At 39.2% G+C, this 21563-nt stretch overlaps 1 protein-coding gene across 1 annotated transcript in view; it reads left to right on the top strand.

Annotated features, from left to right (window-relative positions):
- The window catches only part of Pde3a (phosphodiesterase 3A), a 289440-nt gene that overhangs the window by 245073 nt on the left and 22804 nt on the right, over nucleotides 1-21563 (top strand). The window contains exons 7-14 of the mRNA XM_048432523.3: nucleotides 3551-3636; nucleotides 6532-6686; nucleotides 8916-9053; nucleotides 13446-13557; nucleotides 16787-16900; nucleotides 17038-17237; nucleotides 18036-18239; nucleotides 19261-19416. Of these exons, the coding sequence (XP_048288480.1) occupies nucleotides 3551-3636; nucleotides 6532-6686; nucleotides 8916-9053; nucleotides 13446-13557; nucleotides 16787-16900; nucleotides 17038-17237; nucleotides 18036-18239; nucleotides 19261-19416 (1165 nt within the window). The remainder of the gene's footprint in view (nucleotides 1-3550; nucleotides 3637-6531; nucleotides 6687-8915; nucleotides 9054-13445; nucleotides 13558-16786; nucleotides 16901-17037; nucleotides 17238-18035; nucleotides 18240-19260; nucleotides 19417-21563) is intronic.

The raw sequence follows: 21563 nt of genomic DNA, 5'->3' as shown, positions 1-21563 counted from the left end.
TGAAGTCAACCTGGGCTATATCCTAGGAAACCATTTCTCATAAAGAAAGAAAGGAGAGAGGGAAAAAAGGGAGGGAGGGAAACTGAATTACCAAGTATTATCAATGGATGATTAGGAAGATCTTAATGTTTTTTTTACTATCATTATGCATAAAGAGGAAACACCTCCAATTACTGATGAAAATATTTTTGTTGTTGTCCAGCAATATCTTCTTTTTGGATAGTTGCTCTTAAAGTGTTAAATATTTTTTAAGGTCTTACTTATTTTTATGTATATGGGTATTTTGCCTGTAGCCCTAGGTGGCTAGAGGACAATGACGGATTGGCTGGGACTGTAGTTACAGATGGTTGTGAGCTACCATGTGGGTGCCGGAAATCAAACCCAGGTCCTCTGGGAGAACAGTTAGCGCTCTTAAACACTGAGCCATTTCTCCACTCTCTAGTAGTAAGTATTTTTAAATAGGAAAGAGGCAAGTGTTTTAAGCATAATCCCGAGAATGCCTTTAAAAATGTTATTGTCTGCAGTTAATGAAGATGACTATTTGAATGTATTAGCAGCACAAAGCTTTCTTGTGTCTCATTTTTATTAGCGTACTCTCTTTGATAATTAACAGCTGATACTAAGCTTCACAGGTTTCTTTTGCTTGTAGCTTGTCTGTAAACCCCATATAGCATCACTTTGGAAGGATACTTGAGATCAAGAAACAATGATCTATTTCTACTTACAGATTAAGTGGATTCACTCAGTGGTGGTTTCTTGACCCTGTTGTTTAGGGGCTTGTGGTAAATCAGAATCTCAGAGGACACTTTGTTGTTGGGGAAAGTGAAGGCAGAGAGAAGAGAGGTTGTGGGTCCGATACCCATTTGATACCCCTCACACACACAAGGCCTATGTTCTTCCCCATAGGGCCCAGCTTTTAAAGGATCCCCCAGCACTAGACAACACCACAGCCTACTGAGCAAGACTTGAACACATAACACCTGGGGCTTGCTTCTCATCCAAACTTTACTGTCATAAGATAAATAAACATAGTTTATTTTAACATCTTTATGTTCACTTCCTTTCTTTCTACAACTATGTTTAAGGAGAAAAAAAAATACCCAACCTTGACTGTTGGGTGAAGAGCAGAGTAAAATGCTATCCCAGTACTCAAGCATTCTAACTAAAAATGAGTTCTGTGGGCTTTCTATCCACAAGGTCTTCTTCCCAGTGCTGTTGTGCAGTCAGAGACCGAGACATGCTGCTTCACGCTCAATGTGCCAAAAGTTCCGAGGAGCTCTTGGTCTGTTTCATGTCTGAGAGTTCTCTGAGTTCACTGGACCCCATCTCTAATTCCCTTAGGTTAACACCCTGTAATTGTTCGGGCATCTGACATTCAACAGGCTTGCTGAGGGAAGCATTGTTCTTTGTTCTGTACCCTGAGCCAGGGTAAAGTCCAGCAGTGTGATTTGGGTTAAGAACATCTGCTTCTGGCTTCTCCAAGGGGTTCTCCCTCCCTCAAGACTTGTGAGAAATAATTATCAGAAAGAAAAGCTTGGGGTGTTCAGGAAAGCTCTACAGCTTGCCCTGCTTCACCCCACCAAGATCATCTTGGTTGTTTTTAGAGGGAAGAATGTCACAGAGTTTTCATAATGAGAGTGAAGAAAAAACCCAAGGGAATTTCTCTGTCTCCTTGTTCAGTGATGTTTAGAAATCCAGTAGTGTGCATTTTATTTGTTTGGGCTTTATAAATCTATAATTCAAACCAGCTTTTATAATCCCTTTAAGGCAGCCACCCATGTAGTCACAAAATGCTCCAGAAACACTATTGTGGTTTTCCTTGCTGAACTCGAAAGACTTGGCATTGAACCCTAGTCTCTTGGCCGATGTAGTGCCTTTGCAACAAGCTGGGATTTTTTGTTTTGAGTTTTTTATATTTTGGACAGGAGCTACTCTATTTAAACTAGTAACGTAAAGAGTCCTCTTAGGTATTGTCAGGCAAGGAAAACCCGTCACATTGGTAAGCTTTCACACTTTCACATATGATTAGTGGTCATAAGTTAGCATGCACTTTTTATTTCTTTTATTTTTTTCTTTTTATTTCATAAGGAAAAATGATGGATTTTCCTTATTAGAAATAAATCCCACATAATGCTTTTCTGTTTATATTTCGGGGTTGAAAACTCAATTTACTTGGTATGATGGTATACTGTAGCTCAGAAATATTTTACTGTGTGTACAATTGAGAAAATGATGAAACATTTAGAAATTCAACATTAGATATTCATTTCTTCCCCTTTATTTTGGGCCATTGTGTTAAGTCACCATGAAACAAAAATGTTCTCCTGAGATTTTTTTTATTATGCAGAAGAGCCCAGACACAAAATAGATGATTAAAATCTAATCATGAAGTGGTTAAACAAAATAATAAAGCAGGGGCTAGTTGGGATCTCAGGAGGGTTTATGAGATTACCTTTTGACTTGAAAAATAGTCAAGTTATTGAGAAAATATTCAGATTCTCCTTTACACCCACCTCTATGATGAGTCTTCATCCACTTCTCTGCCAACTTCCACCATTTTGGTTGTCTACAGATTGCATTGACTCAGTTTTTGTTCAATAGTGTTTATAGTCATTCACCTTTTCCCACAATGTTCCTTTCCTTTGTTTATTTCCTTAAGGTCTTAAAGGATGACTGAAATATTTCGGAAAAATTTATTTTGGGGAAAAAATAAAATAAATATCCAACATTCTATTTTAATGTTTGCTGTCTTTTATTAAAAATATGATTAGAAATTGAGTATCCTGACTCTAACAAATGAGTGGAACAATGAGGCTCTAATAGCCAGACGTGTGCCAGAACCTTCAGAATTACTTCACAGATCGATGACAGTTATTTCAGTATTTTTCCAAATAATATAACAATTTTGCAGCATTTCAGTGTAAATATGTGGACTGAGGAGAAGAAAGAGAAGAGTAAGATGAAGTTGAAAACCCTTTGACTGATCAGTCACTGACCAAAAGGGCTACCTATTAGCTACTGCATGTAACATGAAGTGGGTTGTTCCACAAGACACAACAGTAAAAGGCTATGAAATTTTATTGTGTTTGTTGTGGTGGTTTTCATATGAAACATGGAGGCTCCTGGAAAATTGCTAGAGCCAGATGACTCTGACTTAACCAATGGTTGGTAGACGTTGGAAACATGGTATAGGAGCCTCATTAGATTGAAGCCAGTGGTCCCTACAATTGTGCTTTAAAGAGTGTTCCTTAATTCTGGCCCCTCCCTGGCTCTCTCTTGCCTTCTGTGAGCTATGATATAGGATACTTTGTCACTGCCCTGATATTTTGTTTCAGTTCTGATTCAAACCAGTAGAGATCCTGAGGGAGGACGGACATCCCTTAACTGTGAGTCAGCGTAAGTCTTTCCCCCCCCCAAGTATGTGTTGAGGGGTTTTGATACAGCAACAAAAGACCAAGACAGGGAATGATTGATGTTTGTGAGATACTGTGTGCATAAAAGTGTTTTACAACCTACATAGGTATTGATTTTTTTCCCCTACATTTCTCAGTTGTGGCAGACCTTATTCACAAGGGAATCCTCCTGATGGACCCTCAGAGAGAAGTGGCCCAGCCATTCAGAAACCAAACAGAGCAGGTAATACACATTTTTGATTCTGTTGCTCAAATTCAAGTAATTTTATTTTATATTTTCCTCCTGAACAAAAAGGTAACTTGAATCGTGGCTTTTTCTTTTCAAATTTGTAAATTTTCACATTTTTGATTTTTGAAATGTGTGTGTATATGTGTGTGTCTGTGTATGTGTATGTTTATACACATGAGTGTAGTACCCATGTAGGCCAGAATTGGGCATCAGATCCTTGTAGCTGGAGTTGAGTTATGGATGATTGTGAGCCTCCTGATATGGGTACTAGAAACTGAACTTCCTCTACAATAGCAGCAAATGTTCTTAACTACTGAACCATCTCTCCAGCTAATTTAAATTAAATATAAAAATTAAAAAGACAAATAAGGAAATAAAAATTATCCTCAACCCACTATGTAAATTTAACTCATAGAAATGTTTCAACATGGACTCTCCCACTTATTTCTGTACTTTTCACACACAAAAAAAATGTACATTATTTTAAAATCAGGTCCCCCTTTTTATAATGTGTAGATAGCACTGCATGTTACATGAAATGCTATACATAAATGCTGGCTCATTTTGAGGCCTTGTTTATTATTGGGCTGCCTGACCTAGCAATGCTTATGAGGTCATAAATCCAGATGCTAAGATATAACCGTGATTGTCCCACTGTTCATGATAATATGGTTTTTCTTGAGGCAATATCTTGAAGTTAAGAGCATCGGTGCTGTAACCTGGGCCACCCCTCCTTCTATTCCCCACTCACATGTCATCTAAATTTCTGCACTTTAGGTCCTGCACTTGCCAAGTAGCAGAGCGACAGTAGTCCCCACAGCATAAGATCACTGCAAAGATTAAGTAAACCATGTAGGGGGGATGAAGAGATGATTTGGAAGTTTGGGGCATCGACTGTCCTTCCAGAGGTTTTGAGTTTGATTCCCAGCACCCACATCTGGTGGCTCAACAGCCATGTGTAACTCCAGCTCAAGGAATATGATACTCTCTTGTGGCCTCTTTGGGCACCACACATGTTGAGCACACAGAATCATTTATTTCTTATTGGAATATAGGGTCAGTGTAAGTAGTTACTGCTTGTGATGTTACTGTGATAATTATTCTTGTTGATATCGCTCTATGGCTCGCTTTGACTGTGCTGAGAGTGCACAATGTAGAAAATAAAACATCTGTGAAGTGTAAACTTTAAGGTCATGGCACCACCAGGAATAACTGTGTGTCCCCATCAATGTTTCTTGGTAGATATTCTCAAATAAAATTTGTTGACATATTTTTTTCTATGACGATCTTATGTAGTGATATGTGAAGTGCCAGAAGTCAAAGGAAAGATACCTGTGTGGTTACTGTGCAGCTTATTGAAGACTTAGGATGGTTTTCTAAGTCTCCCAGTGCTGACAGAATGAGAGGATCAGGACAGGCTACCTTCCTGGGCTCTCAAATGCCACGATCCTCCAAGGCACAGGCCCCCTTCCTGGACTCTCACAGTGCTGTGTTCTTCACTGCAGCTTCTCCCTTTGCTCCATAGATCAGGAGTTGCAACTACTAATTATGTTTTTAATCTGTCCTTTGTTCCTAACTTTATCTAGCATGCAATTACATTAAAAAGATGGAAGAAAAGAGGATCATGGGATAATGTTACAAATGTCTCATTCTTTCTGAAGACTGTGGAAGCATGTTCTTTAGACACTTGTGTTTTCTAGTTGGATTTTCAGCTAACAATTTCTGAATGGAAGGTGCAATAGTAGAGGAGAGAAAAGGAGGAAGCCCAGACTCCCAAGGACTGGGTCATATGCATAAAATCTGTTCACTCTCAAGTATGAGCCATTGCTTCATGCTCTGCAGGCCACTCACTCCTGGGTGTGTCAACATCATCATTCCCATGACATAAGTCATTAATTACTGTGTGGTCAACTGTTCTCTAGCTTAATACAGTGAAGGAATAGAGGAAATGGAAATTTAAAACAAACTAGGGGATGTAGCTCAGTGGTAGAGTTCTTGATACTGTTGTGTAAAGCTTCTGTTTTGATCCCTACTACCAGAAAGAAAGAAAGAAAGAAAGAAAGAAAGAAAGAAAGAAAGGAAGGAAGGAAGGAAGGAAGGAAGGAAGAAAAGAAAGAAAGAAAGAAAGAAAGAAAGAGAAAAAGAAAGAAGAAAGAAAGGAAGGAAGGAAGGAAAAGAAAGAAAGAAAGAAGGAAAGAAAGAAAGAAAGGGAAAAAGAAAGAAGAAAGAAAGGAAGGAAGGAAGGAAAAGAAAGAAAGAAAAAGGAAGAAAGGGAAGAATAAAGGGAGAAAGAAAGAGAGGAAGGAATGGAAAAAGAAAGGAAGGAAAATAAAGAAGAAAGGGAGGCAAGGGAAGAAAGAGAAAGAAGGAAAGATGTAAACTTATAGAATTAATGCAAATAATTGATCTGAAAGTTACTATAGAGAGATCACTGACTGTTACATAAGTCACATATCTTAATTTCCATCTATTTACTAGGATTAGAAATGTATTTGAGGGACTGAAGAGATTGTATAAAAGAGATAAATGTATAAAATATATATTACTCTCCCAGAAAACCTGAGTTATGTTCCCAGCACCCATGATGGATAGTTTGCAGCCAGCTGCCTATAACTCCAGTTCCAAGGGATCTTAACACCTTCATCTTTTCTCCATTGGCATATAAATCATGTGCACACAGACATGCTGCATACACATAGTCAAAACTAAAATAAACCTTGAAACTATATTTTCCCTCCCTTTTTTTCTATGCCTTTGATCTATAGATCCGTGAATGCAGTCTCCCTAGATATTTCATTATATGCTGATGTGGTTCAGGAGGACTTACTTCCTTGTGTCCCCTTTCCCATCACAGGTCTCTTATAACAGGCTCTTCTCTCTCCACTGCAGAGGACACTTCCCAAGTTACCTCTGATTATGAGACCAACAACAACAGTGACGGCAGTGACATTTTGCAAAATGAAGAGGAGGTCGAATGCCAGAGAGAGCCACCGAGGAAAGCATCGGCGTGTGGCACCTATGCTTCCCAGACCATGATCTTCCTGGTAGCCCCACGTCACTAAACTCATTCATTTCCATGAGAATTTGCTTCTGTTGCAGATACTGGCTTAGGGATAGATTCTGTTGTTAGATTTATATAGCTGCATCTGTTTCGATCCATACGTCTGTAGCCTTCAGGTGTATTGTTATAATCTCCCTCTCTCTGAGCATACTGATTTCTTCATGATTCTTTGATTTGGTAGTGAAAAGTACAAGTGTTATGTATAAGTTACTGGTTAGCTCAGTTGGTAGAGGCTGTGACTCTTAATCTCAGGGTCATGAGTTCATGCCTCACATTTGGTGCCATTTGTAACTGGAGGTTTTACTCCCACCTAACAGTTCCCAAATATCCACTCAGAGGCTTAATATTAACTTATTATTAACTAGCTCTTACAATTTAAATTAGCCAATTCTATTAGTTTATATTTTACCATGAGGCTCGTGGTTTGTTATCTCACATCTTACTTCTCTGGTGACTGCTGGCATCTCTCCAACTCTGCCTTCTTTCTCGCATCTCTCTGCTTGGTTTTCCCACCTGGCTCTATTCTGCCTGGCTATTGGCCAAAACAGCTTCTTTATTAACCAATGGTAGTAAGACATATTCATAGCATATAGAAGGGCATCCCACATCATCTGTGTGTGTCTGCCTGCATGTGGTATATGGTGTGAGTGTGTGTGTATGTGTGTGTGTCTATAAGTACACATGCAGGAAAGTACACATGGGAAAGTCCAGACAACAACCTTAGATGTCTTTATTCAAGTTCCATCTGTTTTATTTTGAGACAGGTCTCTCATTGGTTTGGAGCTTAACAAGTGGGCTTGGATGGATGGCCAGTGAGCCCTAGGAACCACCTTTCTCTATGTCCCCAGTTTTGACATCACAAATGACCACTATTAATCACACTGATTTTTTTAAAGTAGATTTTATGTATAAAACTCATCTTCCATGCTTGCATAGCAAGCTTTTTACTGACAAAACTATCTCTCCAGTCCCAAGTATTCATCTTTACATATAATACAAAAAAATGCAGTTGAAAACCAAGAACAAATACAAGGAAAAATTAATAAACTAATAATATTAAATGATAATATAATATTTAACTAATAGTTTAGAAAGAGAAATAAATTGGTTGACTAATTTTTCTTAAGGAACCTTATGTTTTATCTTTGATATCCCCTTGATTAGAAAGTGAACCAGTATTGTTTTCCTTGTTGTATTGGATGAGGTTTGTACTGATTCTAAAAGTTCCTTTAATGGTCACTTATCTTGTATAAAGACACTCATTGTTGCACATTTGAGCAAGGTTAAGCATGGCTGTCAAGGGTAGTTGACTTATCTATAATCATTAGCTGTTACCCTTAGCATTTTCTTTAACCATGTTTTTGCTATTTGTACATTTCAAGCTAGTTTTTCAGGCAAACTTTTTCAATGTTTTATTCTCTTTACTTTTTAAAATACTTGTGGTGGGAAAATGAATGCCCTGATTCAGGACACTTAGCACACTGACTGCCCTTGCATTTACATAGAGCAAGTTGTTTAGTGGAGAGCAGATCTCAGTGATAAAATTGCATTACTGAAAGATATGCCAGCTGTCATTCTCCAGGAATAATGCTGATCTGAACAGTTCAAATATAAATGCAATTAAACTGGAGGGGGCAAAACCTTTGTCCACTGCATGCATTTCTGTCAAGGGTCCAACATAAGCCAGGCTCGCATCTCAGACTCATTTACTGAAATATAGAAAGAAGGAAGTTTAGAGATAACATCAGAGTTTTCTGAGTTCCCCCAGTCTTCATTAAAGAGTCTTGCAAATTGCTGCAAAAGTAGGAAAGCTAACATCGGAGAGCAACATCTGTTAGGCTGGGCTGCGTGTGAAGAGGAACATGCAGGGAACAGGCTACATAAATGTCAGTAGAACTGCTTTCAGTACTGGCCTCTTTACTCTGGGCTCATGTTTTCTTTTTCTTCTTCTTCTTCTTCTTCTTCTTCTTCTTCTTCTTCTTCTTCTTCTTCTTCTTCTTCTTCTTCTTCTTCTTCTTCTTCTCCTCCTCCTCCTCCTCCTCCTCCTCCTCCTCCTCCTTCTCCTTCTTCTGTTTGTTTACTGATTTTAAGATTCATGGACTTTTATGTCATTTATTTCTGAGAGCCACAGCTATTTATTGAATTTACTATCATGATGATTGTTTTAATAAAAAAGCTATTTGTGGTTCAAACATCTTTATCTCTTTTACAGGACAAACCAATTCTTGCTCCTGAACCTCTAGTCATGGATAACCTGGGCTCAATTATGGATCAGTTAAACACCTGGAATTTTCCAATTTTTGATTTAGTGGAAAATATAGGAAGAAAATGTGGACGTATTCTGAGCCAAGTAAGAAATTTATTTGAGCGGATGACATAACACACAGAAGGAAACAGTCAGTTTGTTGCTAATCTGTACATTCGAACACTTGTGGGCAGGCGTGCAGAAAGAATTGAAATTTTATCATAGAACATGCAGTAGGTTTTATGACTATGTGCTGACCAAAACCAACTGGAATTCCAATTGAGTGTTAACTGTTAGCCTACAGTTAAGATGTGATGTAATTTTTTGAAACAAAGGAAACAGAGGCAGAATAGATTAGCCAGGTGGACAAGTGACCTAAATTCATAGAACTGAGCCAAAGAAAAGCTGGCCTAACCCCTGAAAGGAAACTCTTATTTACAATGAATCGATCCCTATAATTATATCTTCCATTTATCGTTTTAACTTCTGAGTATCATAGTGATTAGGCTTCATCAAAAATAAGATACTATATAGAAATATGTGTCTCCCCCACTGTGAAACTTCAGAATTTCATGTGTTTGAAACCATCTCTATCATTTCCAGAAATAGAGAATGGTGGCTGGGGTGCATGAAAAATGTGTTAGTCTTGTCTCTGAAGAGAGACTCTCTCAAGGCTTCGCCATTAAAGTACTGGTTGTTTGGTGGAAGTGGAAAGGAAACATATGGAAATTGGGTGCTTAAACATGTTTTTCTTTTCCAAAAATTGAACCTAAGTGTCCTCTTCTTGACTCTCTAGGCACCAGGTAAGCATGTGGTGAACATGTATAAAGGTAGCCAAGCACTTATACACATAAAATTAAAGTAAATAACTAAAAATTATATTTACAATCCAAGGGCTGATACTATGGTATATCAGTATATATTTAAAATATGCATATGAGTAAATATCACAGCACCCTTGAAAAGTATTGACTACAATGAATCCAAGGTCACCCTTGGCTCTGTGAATCTCTACCTCAAAAGTGGCAAAGCAACACACACCCGAAACAGTTTCAGTGGGATCAGAGGCCACTAATAACTTTTTGCCAAATACTAGAAACCTGTGGAACACTGGTCCTTCTCCATCCCCAAGACTGGCTGTACTCAGCTGCTCTGCAAAAGCCTGAATATGGAGTGTCTTGAGGAAGGACAGTCCACAGGATTTTCCATGCACCAGCATGGAAAGCTGGTGCTCCTACTTTCAGTGTTAAATACACAGGCCCAGAGAACACTTCTGGTCTCCAAGCGAAGACCCTTTCCCTAAAGGAATTATCAATCCAGAAATCTGTTTCAAACTAATGATAGATCAACTAGATGATGAACTATGAAGCAGAAGTTAATTACCATCTGTATAATATGTCATTGTCCCTCTGCTAGACTTTATTCTGGCCTTGACCATGACACAATGGCAGGCAGCCATGTTTGTTAGGAGTTGAGAGTTCCATTTATCTCTTCCTGAGTTCTTAGTGCCAAACTGTCTGAAAAGCTCACTGATACTAACAAGTTCAAGGCAGTCACTGTATTCCATTTGCCATAGTGTCAAAATTTGTTTCTCCTCTTAAGAGCCCTTGAATACAATTGAAACATGTTACACTGAGAGGGAGGCCGTTTTGGAACAAGCATATAATGTGTCCTGCCACAGAATATAGCTGCGGTCCAGGTAGTACCTTTCATTCCTTTCTACTGGAGATCCTGTGCAGTCTATGTAAGGAAAATCAGAAAATTAACAAGCACTGTAGCCCTAGAAGCATGTTACAGGTTTGCTGTAGACTCCCTTTTTTCTCTTTTCTCCTTGAGACAGTGTCACATAGTAGCACCTATGAGAAACTCCCTATGTAGCTCCAGCTACCAAAACTCCTGACAGTCTTGTTACCTTGGCCTCGGAGTTCGGGCCTTTCAGATTCCAAACACCATACCTGCTTGCTTGTCTCTAATCTACATAGTAACTTTGGTATAGGTTTTTGGTGGTGGTGGTAGAGGCAGTGGTTGGTTTGCTCTTTTTGTTGCTGTGTGTGTGTGTGTGTGTGTGTGTGTTTAATTAGACAATGTCTTACATAACACAGGATTTCACCAAAGATCACCTAGAACTCCTGATCCTCCAGTCTCCACTTAATAAGGACTGCAATCACAAGCCTATGTTACCACACTACTTTGGTTTACAAGTCTTATTTGTTTGTTTGTTTTATTCTCAGGGTTACAGAAGACACTAAGGCTTGGAAGAATATACTTTTCCCCCTTTCTTTCTCCAGAATCGTTTGTGAGATCAGCCTTCTTAGAAGTCTGAGTTCTTTACATTCAGCTACATCCCAGCAGCCCATAAAACACATTCCTTCACAGCATTACCCAACCCTCCAAATAGAAAGTGTGACCGCATGCCAAAGTGACCTTGATGGCTTAACTTTTCAGTACAGTGACAATATATAGTAAAGAGTACTATTAATTTCTGGTGTCCCTTGATGGACTCAGAGGTAGGTGTATGAGTGACCTTTTTTATTGGTGTATTGCTAGGGATCAAATCCTCTTTGCGAAGCTTGGACTCTACCCATGAACAACATTCTCAGCCATGTCCCATCTGTTTATGAATCATGGATACTAGTAGATTTTTGGAATATTTAGGGTATTTAACAGATTTAAAGGTCACCTACATATCTTTTGTATGTCCATGTACAAGTCATGCAAGAAGATATGCTTTTTGTATCTCTCTCTGTTAGTATTTACCTTATTCAATGGACCTTTCTGAGAGTCTGCCTTTGAGTTTAGGAGTCACAAAGTTCTGATTATGAAAAGTTTCCGTGACTTCTACAACACTTTTAGTGAGATGTTAGGACAACTGAAATTAATTAGTATGGGCCGACCAAGAATTAATTAGCATGGGCTGACCAAGAATCATCTTTTGTCTGAGACTCCACAGGGCCAAGTCTCACTTCAAACAGGCTTTTGAAGAGCTATATGTGTGGTGGCCACAACTTCTGGCCTTGTTGAATTCTTTGCCTCTAAATGCTTTACATGTTTATTTTACTTTCAGCAAAAAATCAATTTGTTTATCTTATTTATGCACATTAGTACTTTTCCTGCATGTATGTCTGTGTTCCACATGCATGTCTGGTGCCTGTGGAGGCCAGAAGAGGGCCTTAGGTCTCCTGGAATTGAAGTTTCAGATGGTTGTGAGGTACCATGGACACTAGAAGTTGATCCTTGGTCCTCTGCAAGGACATCCAGCCTTCAGATTTTTAAAATTATATTTACTTTTTTAGTGAACACAGTTTGCCCAGTTCATGATCCTTTCTTCATGAATTTAGAATGATGGTATGTGTGAAATACTAGGTGGTTAATTTTGATAGAACAATATCAATGTCCCATTGTAAAAATCTTACTCTAAAGTAGCCTACTATAGTCTTAACCCTTAATTCCTCTTTGAAAGGTTTTAAGCTTTATGTAAGGCTCTCGGCATGGTGCCACATGTCTTAAATTCTAGGACTTGAAAGACAATGGTAGGTTGATTTCTTTGAGTTGGAGGTCAGCCTGAATATTGAGTTCCAGGCTTGCCAGGGCTACACTGTGAGATCCTATTGTGTGTGTGTGTGTGTGTGTGTGTGTGTGTGTGTGTGTGTGTGTGTGTATGAAACTCTAAGGATTTGAAGTTCTAATCGCTTTGGTTTCCCAATTGTGGTTGTGGGGTTTGAAGCAGTTATGACTGCAAACTCTAAAACTGACATGTGCAGTTTGTATTCTGGCTCCTCCATACTAACTGGGTGATCTTCTGCAAGTTGTTCAATTTCTCTGTTTTCAGCATGTCCTGCTACCAGATACTGGGAATTCATAGTACCAAACTCAAAGGGTACTCTGAGAACTATCTACAAACAATTAGTATGTGCTGATTGATTAGGGTACATGTCTCATTTGCTGCTATGTGTATCTACACCATTGCCATTGTTACTGGAACTATTTTTTGATGCAACATACACTGCTAACTCCCATAGAACTTATATGTAAGAACTCAAATATTGGCTAAAACAACAATAATGAGAGTAATAGGAAGAACTCTTATGTCTAGCATTGAACTCAAAGCCATAACAAGCTTCCAGTCATATCCTCCCATGTGCTGGGATTGCAGTTCGCAGTTGCCTGGCTTAGCATGCATATATTAAAGTGTTCAGTCATCATCCAATTTAAGACCACAGTTCATGGTTCTTAGTTATACTGGGGTTTTTTCCTTGGTTTCCTGGATGTCTGTGGGATTTATGTGCAATAATTATCTTAAATACAGATGAGATAGTCCCAATGGTGAGGAATTTCATGGACTCACAACACAGAAGTCTTCAGTGTGTTTAATATTCCCAATAGGAATATCTCTACTGTCAGCACACCAGTGTGGTTGATGGTTGTACACTCTGACCTTTTCACCATCTCTAGCATCATGATTGATGTCTTACAAGGTCTTGTTTTCCCCTTTTCCAGGTATCATACAGACTGTTTGAAGACATGGGCCTTTTTGAGGCCTTTAAAATCCCAGTTAGGGAATTTATGAATTACTTTCATGCTTTGGAGATCGGATACAGGGACATTCCTTGTGAGTATATGTAAGCTAACCCAATGCTTGCTCTTCAGACCTGCAGAGAGTGGTGGGATGTCAGTCATTAGCTAATCTATGTGATCTCATTGTATATCATTGACTGTTGTTAGAAACCTGTCTCCTTCTCTGCACACTGTGTGCAACCCTGGAGCCTCACCCACCTCCTCTAGCCTCATTTCTTGATCTTAAAAATAGGGTCATGAGATATGCTTCACATGAATGTCAGGATGAAATAGGATGATCCTTCTTAAAAGGTTAGAATACGTGCCTTGCTTATCTCTCATAGATGTTTGAGGTAAGATTGAATGTTAAATTTAAATTTATCCTCATTAAATAATCACCTGCTTTCATTGAGTGAATTTAAACTCTTATCAAGGTATCTAATAGTTCAAGAACTGAAACAAGAACATTGGATTCTTTCTCCAGATGAGATATATCTGGTAGGTGTTCAGAGGGGCTGGAAGGAGGTGGCTGAGTTAATAGTATAGAAAAGAAGAAACATACAAAAATGGTGATGAAGAAGTTGTAAAAAGTCAGGTACACAATAAACCCCCAAATGAGGGCACAGTCAAGAATTTCAGTTTTTATTATTTATAAAATTATAATAATGAAAACAGAATGCAAAAGAGAGTCTAAACATTCATGTCAAGTCCACATAACCATTGCACATAAGCAGGATAGCTATACAATACTATAGAATGGACGGAGCTGAAGAACATGTCCAAAGACCCAACTAAAGGAGCTCTGGAGGTGCATAGCATCCATATGGTCTTTCAAATAAAGAGACCTATCCAATCTAGGAATTTGAATATGTCTTAGGGATGTGCTCTTTGTAGACTCTGGCAGCATGTGCAGTAAAATTGGATGTGTCTCATTTCAAACATTACTTCCCTTTTAAGTTTGCTTATATACATTTTGAACTTCAAAAGCCCATAACTTTTGCAATTATCAAGATTTGAAATTAAGGGCTGGGATGTAGCCCCATTGGTAAAGTACTTCCCTGGCAAGTAGAAAGTCTGGTGGCATGTTTCTGTAATTTCAGCACTCAGAATGCTGAGGCAGAAGGATCAGAAATCCAAGGTTATCCAGGACCACATAATGAGTTTAATACAATCATGAACTATAGGGAGAGACACATGTCTTAAAAGCAAAAACAGAAAAGAAATTGAAATTAAATTTTAAAAATGCTTATACATGGACACAAATAATTGGCAAGTATCTCTGAAAAGGTTGAACGTGTTTGCCTAGTGAGCATGCTGTCTTTAAGACACTCACATGAAGAGGCATAGGACATACTATGACAGGAAGAAGAAAGAATACAGTCTGCCACTGAGATGGACTGAGGAATACAAGCTCAAGAATGGGCAAAATCAGTCAGTTGGCTTTGGGGCAGAGGTGCTTAATGATACTGGGTTCTTTGGGAAAGTCTGGCCACTGAAGTCTGTGGAAGTTGGAAGACAGAGATGAAAAGGGGGTTGTTGCAGGGGAATCTGGCAACATGCCTGACTTCCTTTAATGTGACTTTCCCAGGGCTCAGCCTGGTCAAATGCCAGCAAGTGACATAAATGTTAGTGATTTCACAAGGATTAGGGAGTTACATAAATAAACATTTTTCAGAAAGGAAGCCACAGGGAAGCAAAAATACAGTAATGCACTAGACAGTAGTTACAAATTACTGTTTTATTCACAAATGTATTTTAATTTTTGATAGACAGGCTTTATTGAATTCATTTAGATGCCACACAGCATAGATATACTGTGATGTGTGGCCATGCTGTTTTGCTATGATCTAGAACACATTGCTGTTTGTAGTGTCACATGAGACGAAGGGAAACACAGGGGGCCTGTATCCGAGTATAAAAAGCTTCCAGATTCTAAAGCTTGTTATTTTATGTTTTATATTTCCCAGTTTTAGATGAGTAAATAATTTATTTTTTAAACTATTGAATTGTTCATCCATAGAATAATTTATATAGTAAGGACACTTATAGGACAAACATGTTGGCTCCATGGGTAAGGATGATTTCCATAAGAGCTGAAAAACCAAGATAGGTTTCAAGAACCCTTGAACCCAATGATAGGAGGACAGAATTCATTTCCACAAGTTTTCCTCTGACCTCCAGGGTGTGCTTGTGTGTGTATATACACAAAAGTAAGCATTAAAATAAATAAATAAACTTATTTGCACTATCCGAGATCTCTTGGCCCCTTGCAATTCCATCTCCTGGGAAGGCTTTATCTTGATGGGCACTGCTTCAGAATATGATATCTCCTCTCTGTTGAGCTTAGACACTCAGCCTAATGTGAGCAAGCTATGAAAGCCTTCCTTCTCATAGTTTTAATTACCAGTGCAAACGTTCACTGGTCTGAATATTTTCATATTGACACTCCTGAAGAATTACACGTCGGATGGCTTTCTGTAAGCAGATTCACCATTAATATTAAAAATCTGTGGACGGAAAGTGAAAATGGAATCAGACGAACCATGACTTAATACTTTATTCACACCGTAGAGATTAAGTCTTCAGTCAGAGTTTGCCTGTAACACCGTTCAGGGCAAAGGGGAGCATAAAACTTAACTGTCATTCATGTACGTCTCAGTTCATCTAGATACAGGTATATAAAGGAAGGGATTAAGGAAGAAAGTTCATGAAGCAGCTGGTAATATAACAATCTACATAGGCAACTTATTAGTAGAGTGTGAAAAATATATGATTTCTTGGTGAAGATTGGTGTTGATGGACACCTTCTAATTCCTAATGGTAAATGATGATACGAGGTATTAGATATTGTCACTGGTCCCCTCAACTGAGCATCTTTACTGTAAATAAGGAAGAAGATGCATCCAAGCCAAACCATTGATCTGAACACCTTAGGTTTTTCTACATCTCTATGTAGTTTTTCTTATACAGGAGCAAAGAAAAAAATGTAAGCATGACATGTTGAGTTTCCCGAATACATAGGCTTCTGGAAGAATCAGGCACTGACTTTTCCACTTTGGATATCTGCATGCACAATAAATGCTGTGGATGTGATTTCGTATTACTGTGGAAATGATAGAATTGGTGGAGGTATTTCCTAGAAGTACCTATGGAGGGGAGTTTGACATGCCTTTCTTGGGTAGTTAAAGTGTGTCCACAGAAGTGTTTGTCCAGTAGATGGCACTGTTAACCCTTGGACCCGAGTTCCCCAGCTGATGTGCTCTCGCTCCTTTGCATCCTTACAGATCATAACAGAATCCATGCCACTGATGTTTTGCACGCTGTGTGGTATCTCACAACGCAGCCGATTCCTGGCCTCCCAAGCGTGATTAGTGATCACGGATCAGCAAGCGACTCGGGTGTGTATGAATTATGTCTGTGCTTCTTGTATGAGCCAGGAACTCTGATCGTGCGCTTTGTTTTCAAAGGAAATCAAAACAATGGCTACAGCTTTGAGTTTTTAAGGATGTCTGTCACTTTCACTTCTTCTCCTCAGATTCGGACAGTGGATTTACACACGGACACATGGGATATGTGTTTTCAAAAATGTATCATGTGTCAGATGACAAATATGGATGTCTGTCTGGGAATATCCCAGCCCTAGAGTTGATGGCCTTGTATGTCGCCGCCGCCATGCATGACTATGATCACCCAGGGAGGACGAATGCTTTCCTGGTTGCCACTAGTGCTCCTCAGGTAAATGTTCAATTTTCAGGAGGGGAATATAATTTAGGGTATATTTCTTGGAGTACAGTTAATTTTACAAATATGACTTGTAGGAGGCACTCAAGTCTGTATGGAACTGACCTATCCTTAGTCCTCAGGAAAATTCTTAGAGAACTTAATTTCCAAAGATGCTGTGGCTTGTGCTAAGATAGTTAGAGCAGATGTTCGACCTCGTTACATAGACAGATCATTTCTCATTTGCCTTCTTAGGAGAGAATCAAATGACTAACAGTGAATACCCTCAACAAAGCAAAGACAGCTTACAAACACGTCCCTTTCTGAAAAGACTGGAGAACCATGTTTTTCTTGGTCCTTTAAAAGCATAAGACTTTGTTTAGAAACCTTTCTCTTTGAAAATATTTTCATGGCAACACTTATTCTTAGTGCTTGTATTTTCATTGGTAGGAATTTACTGTCCATTTATCTTATACATGGGGAAGAATTCTTTTTGCCTGACCAAAGTTTCCTCAAATGAAAATTTTTTCTTAAAATAATTACACACACACATACATAATTTATATATAATATATAATTTATACATGTAATAATATATATAACTGTATATAATGATTTATAGAAAATGTTTTAAGGAGAGAAACTTATATGTCAAAAATAGAATTACCCAAGAAAAGGCAGTAACAATCAAGATAATTTTTAACAGCCAGCATAAAACTGAGGAATTGAAAGCCTTCCATATCCTCATAGACTTCTGTGTTTCCTTTTTAACTTAAGAAGTTGGGCCCCCTCTTCTGCTTCCTTCCACCCTAGGCGGTGCTGTACAATGACCGTTCAGTTCTGGAGAACCATCATGCAGCTGCAGCGTGGAATCTCTTCATGTCCCGGCCAGAGTATAATTTCTTAGGTAACCTGGACCATGTGGAATTTAAGCATTTCCGGTTCCTAGTCATTGAAGCAATTTTGGCTACTGACCTGAAGAAACACTTTGACTTTGTAGCCAAATTTAATGCCAAGGTAAGTAGATCTCTGCCAGTGTTCATTTTATAACACATTAAAGGGGTCTTATAATTGAAGTATTAAATGAAGCTCAATCACCGTGAGCTTTCTGTGAGGAGGAAATCATTGAACTATTTATCCCCTAGCTGGCCTCTAGGCACACTCTGAATCTAGATGCTTGTGAAGTTGAGGTCTTGGCTGTGTATGTTAGACTTGTTCTACAGAGAATAGGAAACATTAGCTGCCACTGTTGCTTTGTTTGATTTAACATATAAGCTTGTCTACAGTGTATGAGGGAAATTATCTGACAGCAGAAGGAAGGAAAGAAAACTTGAAGCAAAACTTCATGTATCAAACTTAAAAGTCCAAGTATTCATTCAAGAAAGCTTCTTATTTGTTCCTTGGAAGAAGCCTTAGTCAATAAAGTATTTGCTTTGTCAGTACAAAGACCTAAGTTTGACCCTTAGAACCCACATTTGAAAAAACAAAACTAAAAGGCTGAACGTGGTAGTGCTCATGCATAATGTCAGTGCCTCAGCACTGGAGAGGCAAACACAGGAGATTCCAGTCTTACTGGCCAGCAGCCTAGCCTAGTCCGAGAGAGACACTGTCTAAAATGCTCCTGAGAAAAGATATCTGAGGCTGGCCTATACACACACACACACACACGCACACACACACACACACACACACACACACACACACACACACACACACTCCTCCACGTACATTTATGCATACACATACAAAAGAAAACTTCTTACTAGAGTTTTATGATTTAATAGAAATTGATGGTATGTGCTAGCTTCAAGCAGGATCTCTTGTAAGTTCAGTGATAGTTTCTTCTTCATTGATTGATTTTGGTTGAACTGCACCAACTTTTTATTTTCAGTGCAAGCTGCTGACATTAGCTCCAGAATCTGAAGTTCTCATGTTTGATGTTCACACAGAAAGAAGACAATAAAATTCTGTTGTCGTTTTTCATGTTCTACCTGAGCTGTCATAGAGACAGAACATATTGATTTTGTCCCTCAAACAGGTGAATGACGATGTTGGGATAGATTGGACCAATGAAAATGATCGTCTCCTGGTGTGTCAAATGTGTATAAAGTTGGCGGACATTAATGGGCCGGCTAAATGTAAAGAGCTCCACCTGAAGTGGACAGAGGGCATCGCCAGTGAGTTTTATGAGCAGGTAACTCACTGAGCTGCTTCATCCACCACAAGCTGTGTGTCCTTGCTGTGTTCAAGGTCACCAAAGCTTCTCTCAAGCTGTGGCAGCAAAATCATTCCATCTACATTTATAATTGTGCCAAACATATACACTGGGCAGTTTCCGTGGGAATTTAAAAATGGCACATGAAAATGAACTAAACTCTTGAACACTAAGGTAAAATTATCTGCAGGCATTTTGGAGAGACATGTCGATACGGCTGAATAGTATAGGGAGATGCTATGACACCTTTGAAATGCTGAACTGCTACAGGGTTGCTTGTTGTAGTAAAAGTAACATTAGATGTGCATAAGAAAATCTCAATTAACTGCTTTCCTAACTAAGTAACAACAATGTACGAAAGAGATACGTGTGTGTATGTGTCTGTGTGGAGTGTGTATATGGTATATATGTATGTTGTGTGTATGGTGTATATGATATGTGTGGGGTGTGTGTGTGGTGTATGGGGGTTATGTGAGTGTATATGTGTTGGAAGAAGGGCACTTGTTGGTTCCTAGCTGCTCAGTCCAAAAATAATCACACAGAAACTGTATTATTTTAAACACTTCTTGGCCCATTAGCTCTAGCTTTTTATTTTCTAACTCTTACATCTTAATTAACCCATTTCCATTAACCTGTGCATCACCACAATATCATGACATAGTATCAAAATTTCAGCACATCTGTCTCTGACGGGGGCTCCATGGCTTCTCCTGTCTCTGCCTCCTTTCTCCCAGCATTCTGTTTAGTTTTTCCCGTCTACCTCTGTTCCCTGTGCAGACCCAAGACAGTTTCTTTATTAACCAATTTATTAACAGCATACAAAGGGAAATCCCACATGTGTGTGTGTGTGTCATGTGGGTGTGTGATATGTGTGTATGGTGTGTGTGTGTGTGTGGTGTATGCATGTGTGTATGGGGATTCTCTGTGTATGTGTTGTGTGTGTGCATGTGTGTATGGGGATTGTGTGTGTGTATGTGGTGTGTGTATCATGTGTGTGTATGGTGTATGTTTATGTGTGGTGTATATGTGTGTGTGTGCATGTGTGGTGTATGTGTCTGTGTGTGTGATGTGTGTATATGGTATGAAGTGTGTGTGTGTGGTGTGCGTGTGTGTATGGTGTGTGTGTGTGGTATATATGTGTATGTGGTATGTGCTAGTGTGGTGTGTATATCTGTGAATGTGAGGTATATATGTGTGTGTGCATAGACACACAAACTCTATGTATGATACAAGAACAAACTATTTAGCAGACTTCATGAAAAGCCACTACATGCTGGCAAGCATGGGTGACCATCCCCACATAAACCTCCATTGATCTAATTATATTTGCAGTTCTGAACAACTTTCTTAAAAGTTTGGTGTAGAAGGAGCTGTGGGCAGGCCTGCTTTTCATCCCGCCCGGCTCCCCCACAGCTAGCTTAGCCCCAGAAATAATAACATGGAAACTGTATTCATTTAAACACTGCCTGGCCCATTATCTCTAGAGAGTTAGTTACTGACTAACTCTCACATCTTGATTAACCCATTTCTAATAATCTGTGTAGCACCATGAGGTGGTGGCTTACCGGGAAAGATTCAGCATGTCTGACCTGGTGGCTGGCTCCATGGCGTCTGCCTCATTGCCCTCTTCCCAGCTTTCTGTTCTGTTTACTCCACCTACCTAATTTTCTGTCCTATAAAAGGGCCAAGGCAGTCTCTTTATTAACCAATGAAAATAACACATAGACAGAAGGCCCACCTACATCATTTGGGCGCCAATCTGTTAAAGGAACGGCGTGCTGTGTCCCAGCTCCTGGCTAGCTTTACCTGGCGGCTGGTTCCATGGTGGTGGCCCCACAAATGCAATTTGCACTTAAGCTACGAGCTGGCTAGTCAGGGTAAAAGCCGTGGGGCTGTAGAGAGACGGTAGGTGCGCGCTCAGGCTGCTAGGCCCTCGCCACGAGGGGGGAAAAAGCCCCACGTTGGGCCCCTGTTTGGTAGTAAATGAGAAGAATGAAAGGCGAGAAATCAGTGACATATTGGATTGTGAAAAAAAAAAAATGAAGATGTTTGCCCTGGAGGGAAACAGAGATGATAGAGTGACTGTGGTCCAGAGTTAGAAGTCACGTGTGCAACTTTAAAATTGG

The sequence above is a fragment of the Myodes glareolus genome, chromosome 3 (assembly GCF_982192425.1).
Source record: "Myodes glareolus chromosome 3, mMyoGla1.1, whole genome shotgun sequence".
NCBI lineage: Eukaryota > Metazoa > Chordata > Mammalia > Rodentia > Cricetidae > Myodes > Myodes glareolus.
Note: the sequence above shows the minus strand (reverse complement) of the source record. Positions and strands in the feature narration are given on the sequence as shown.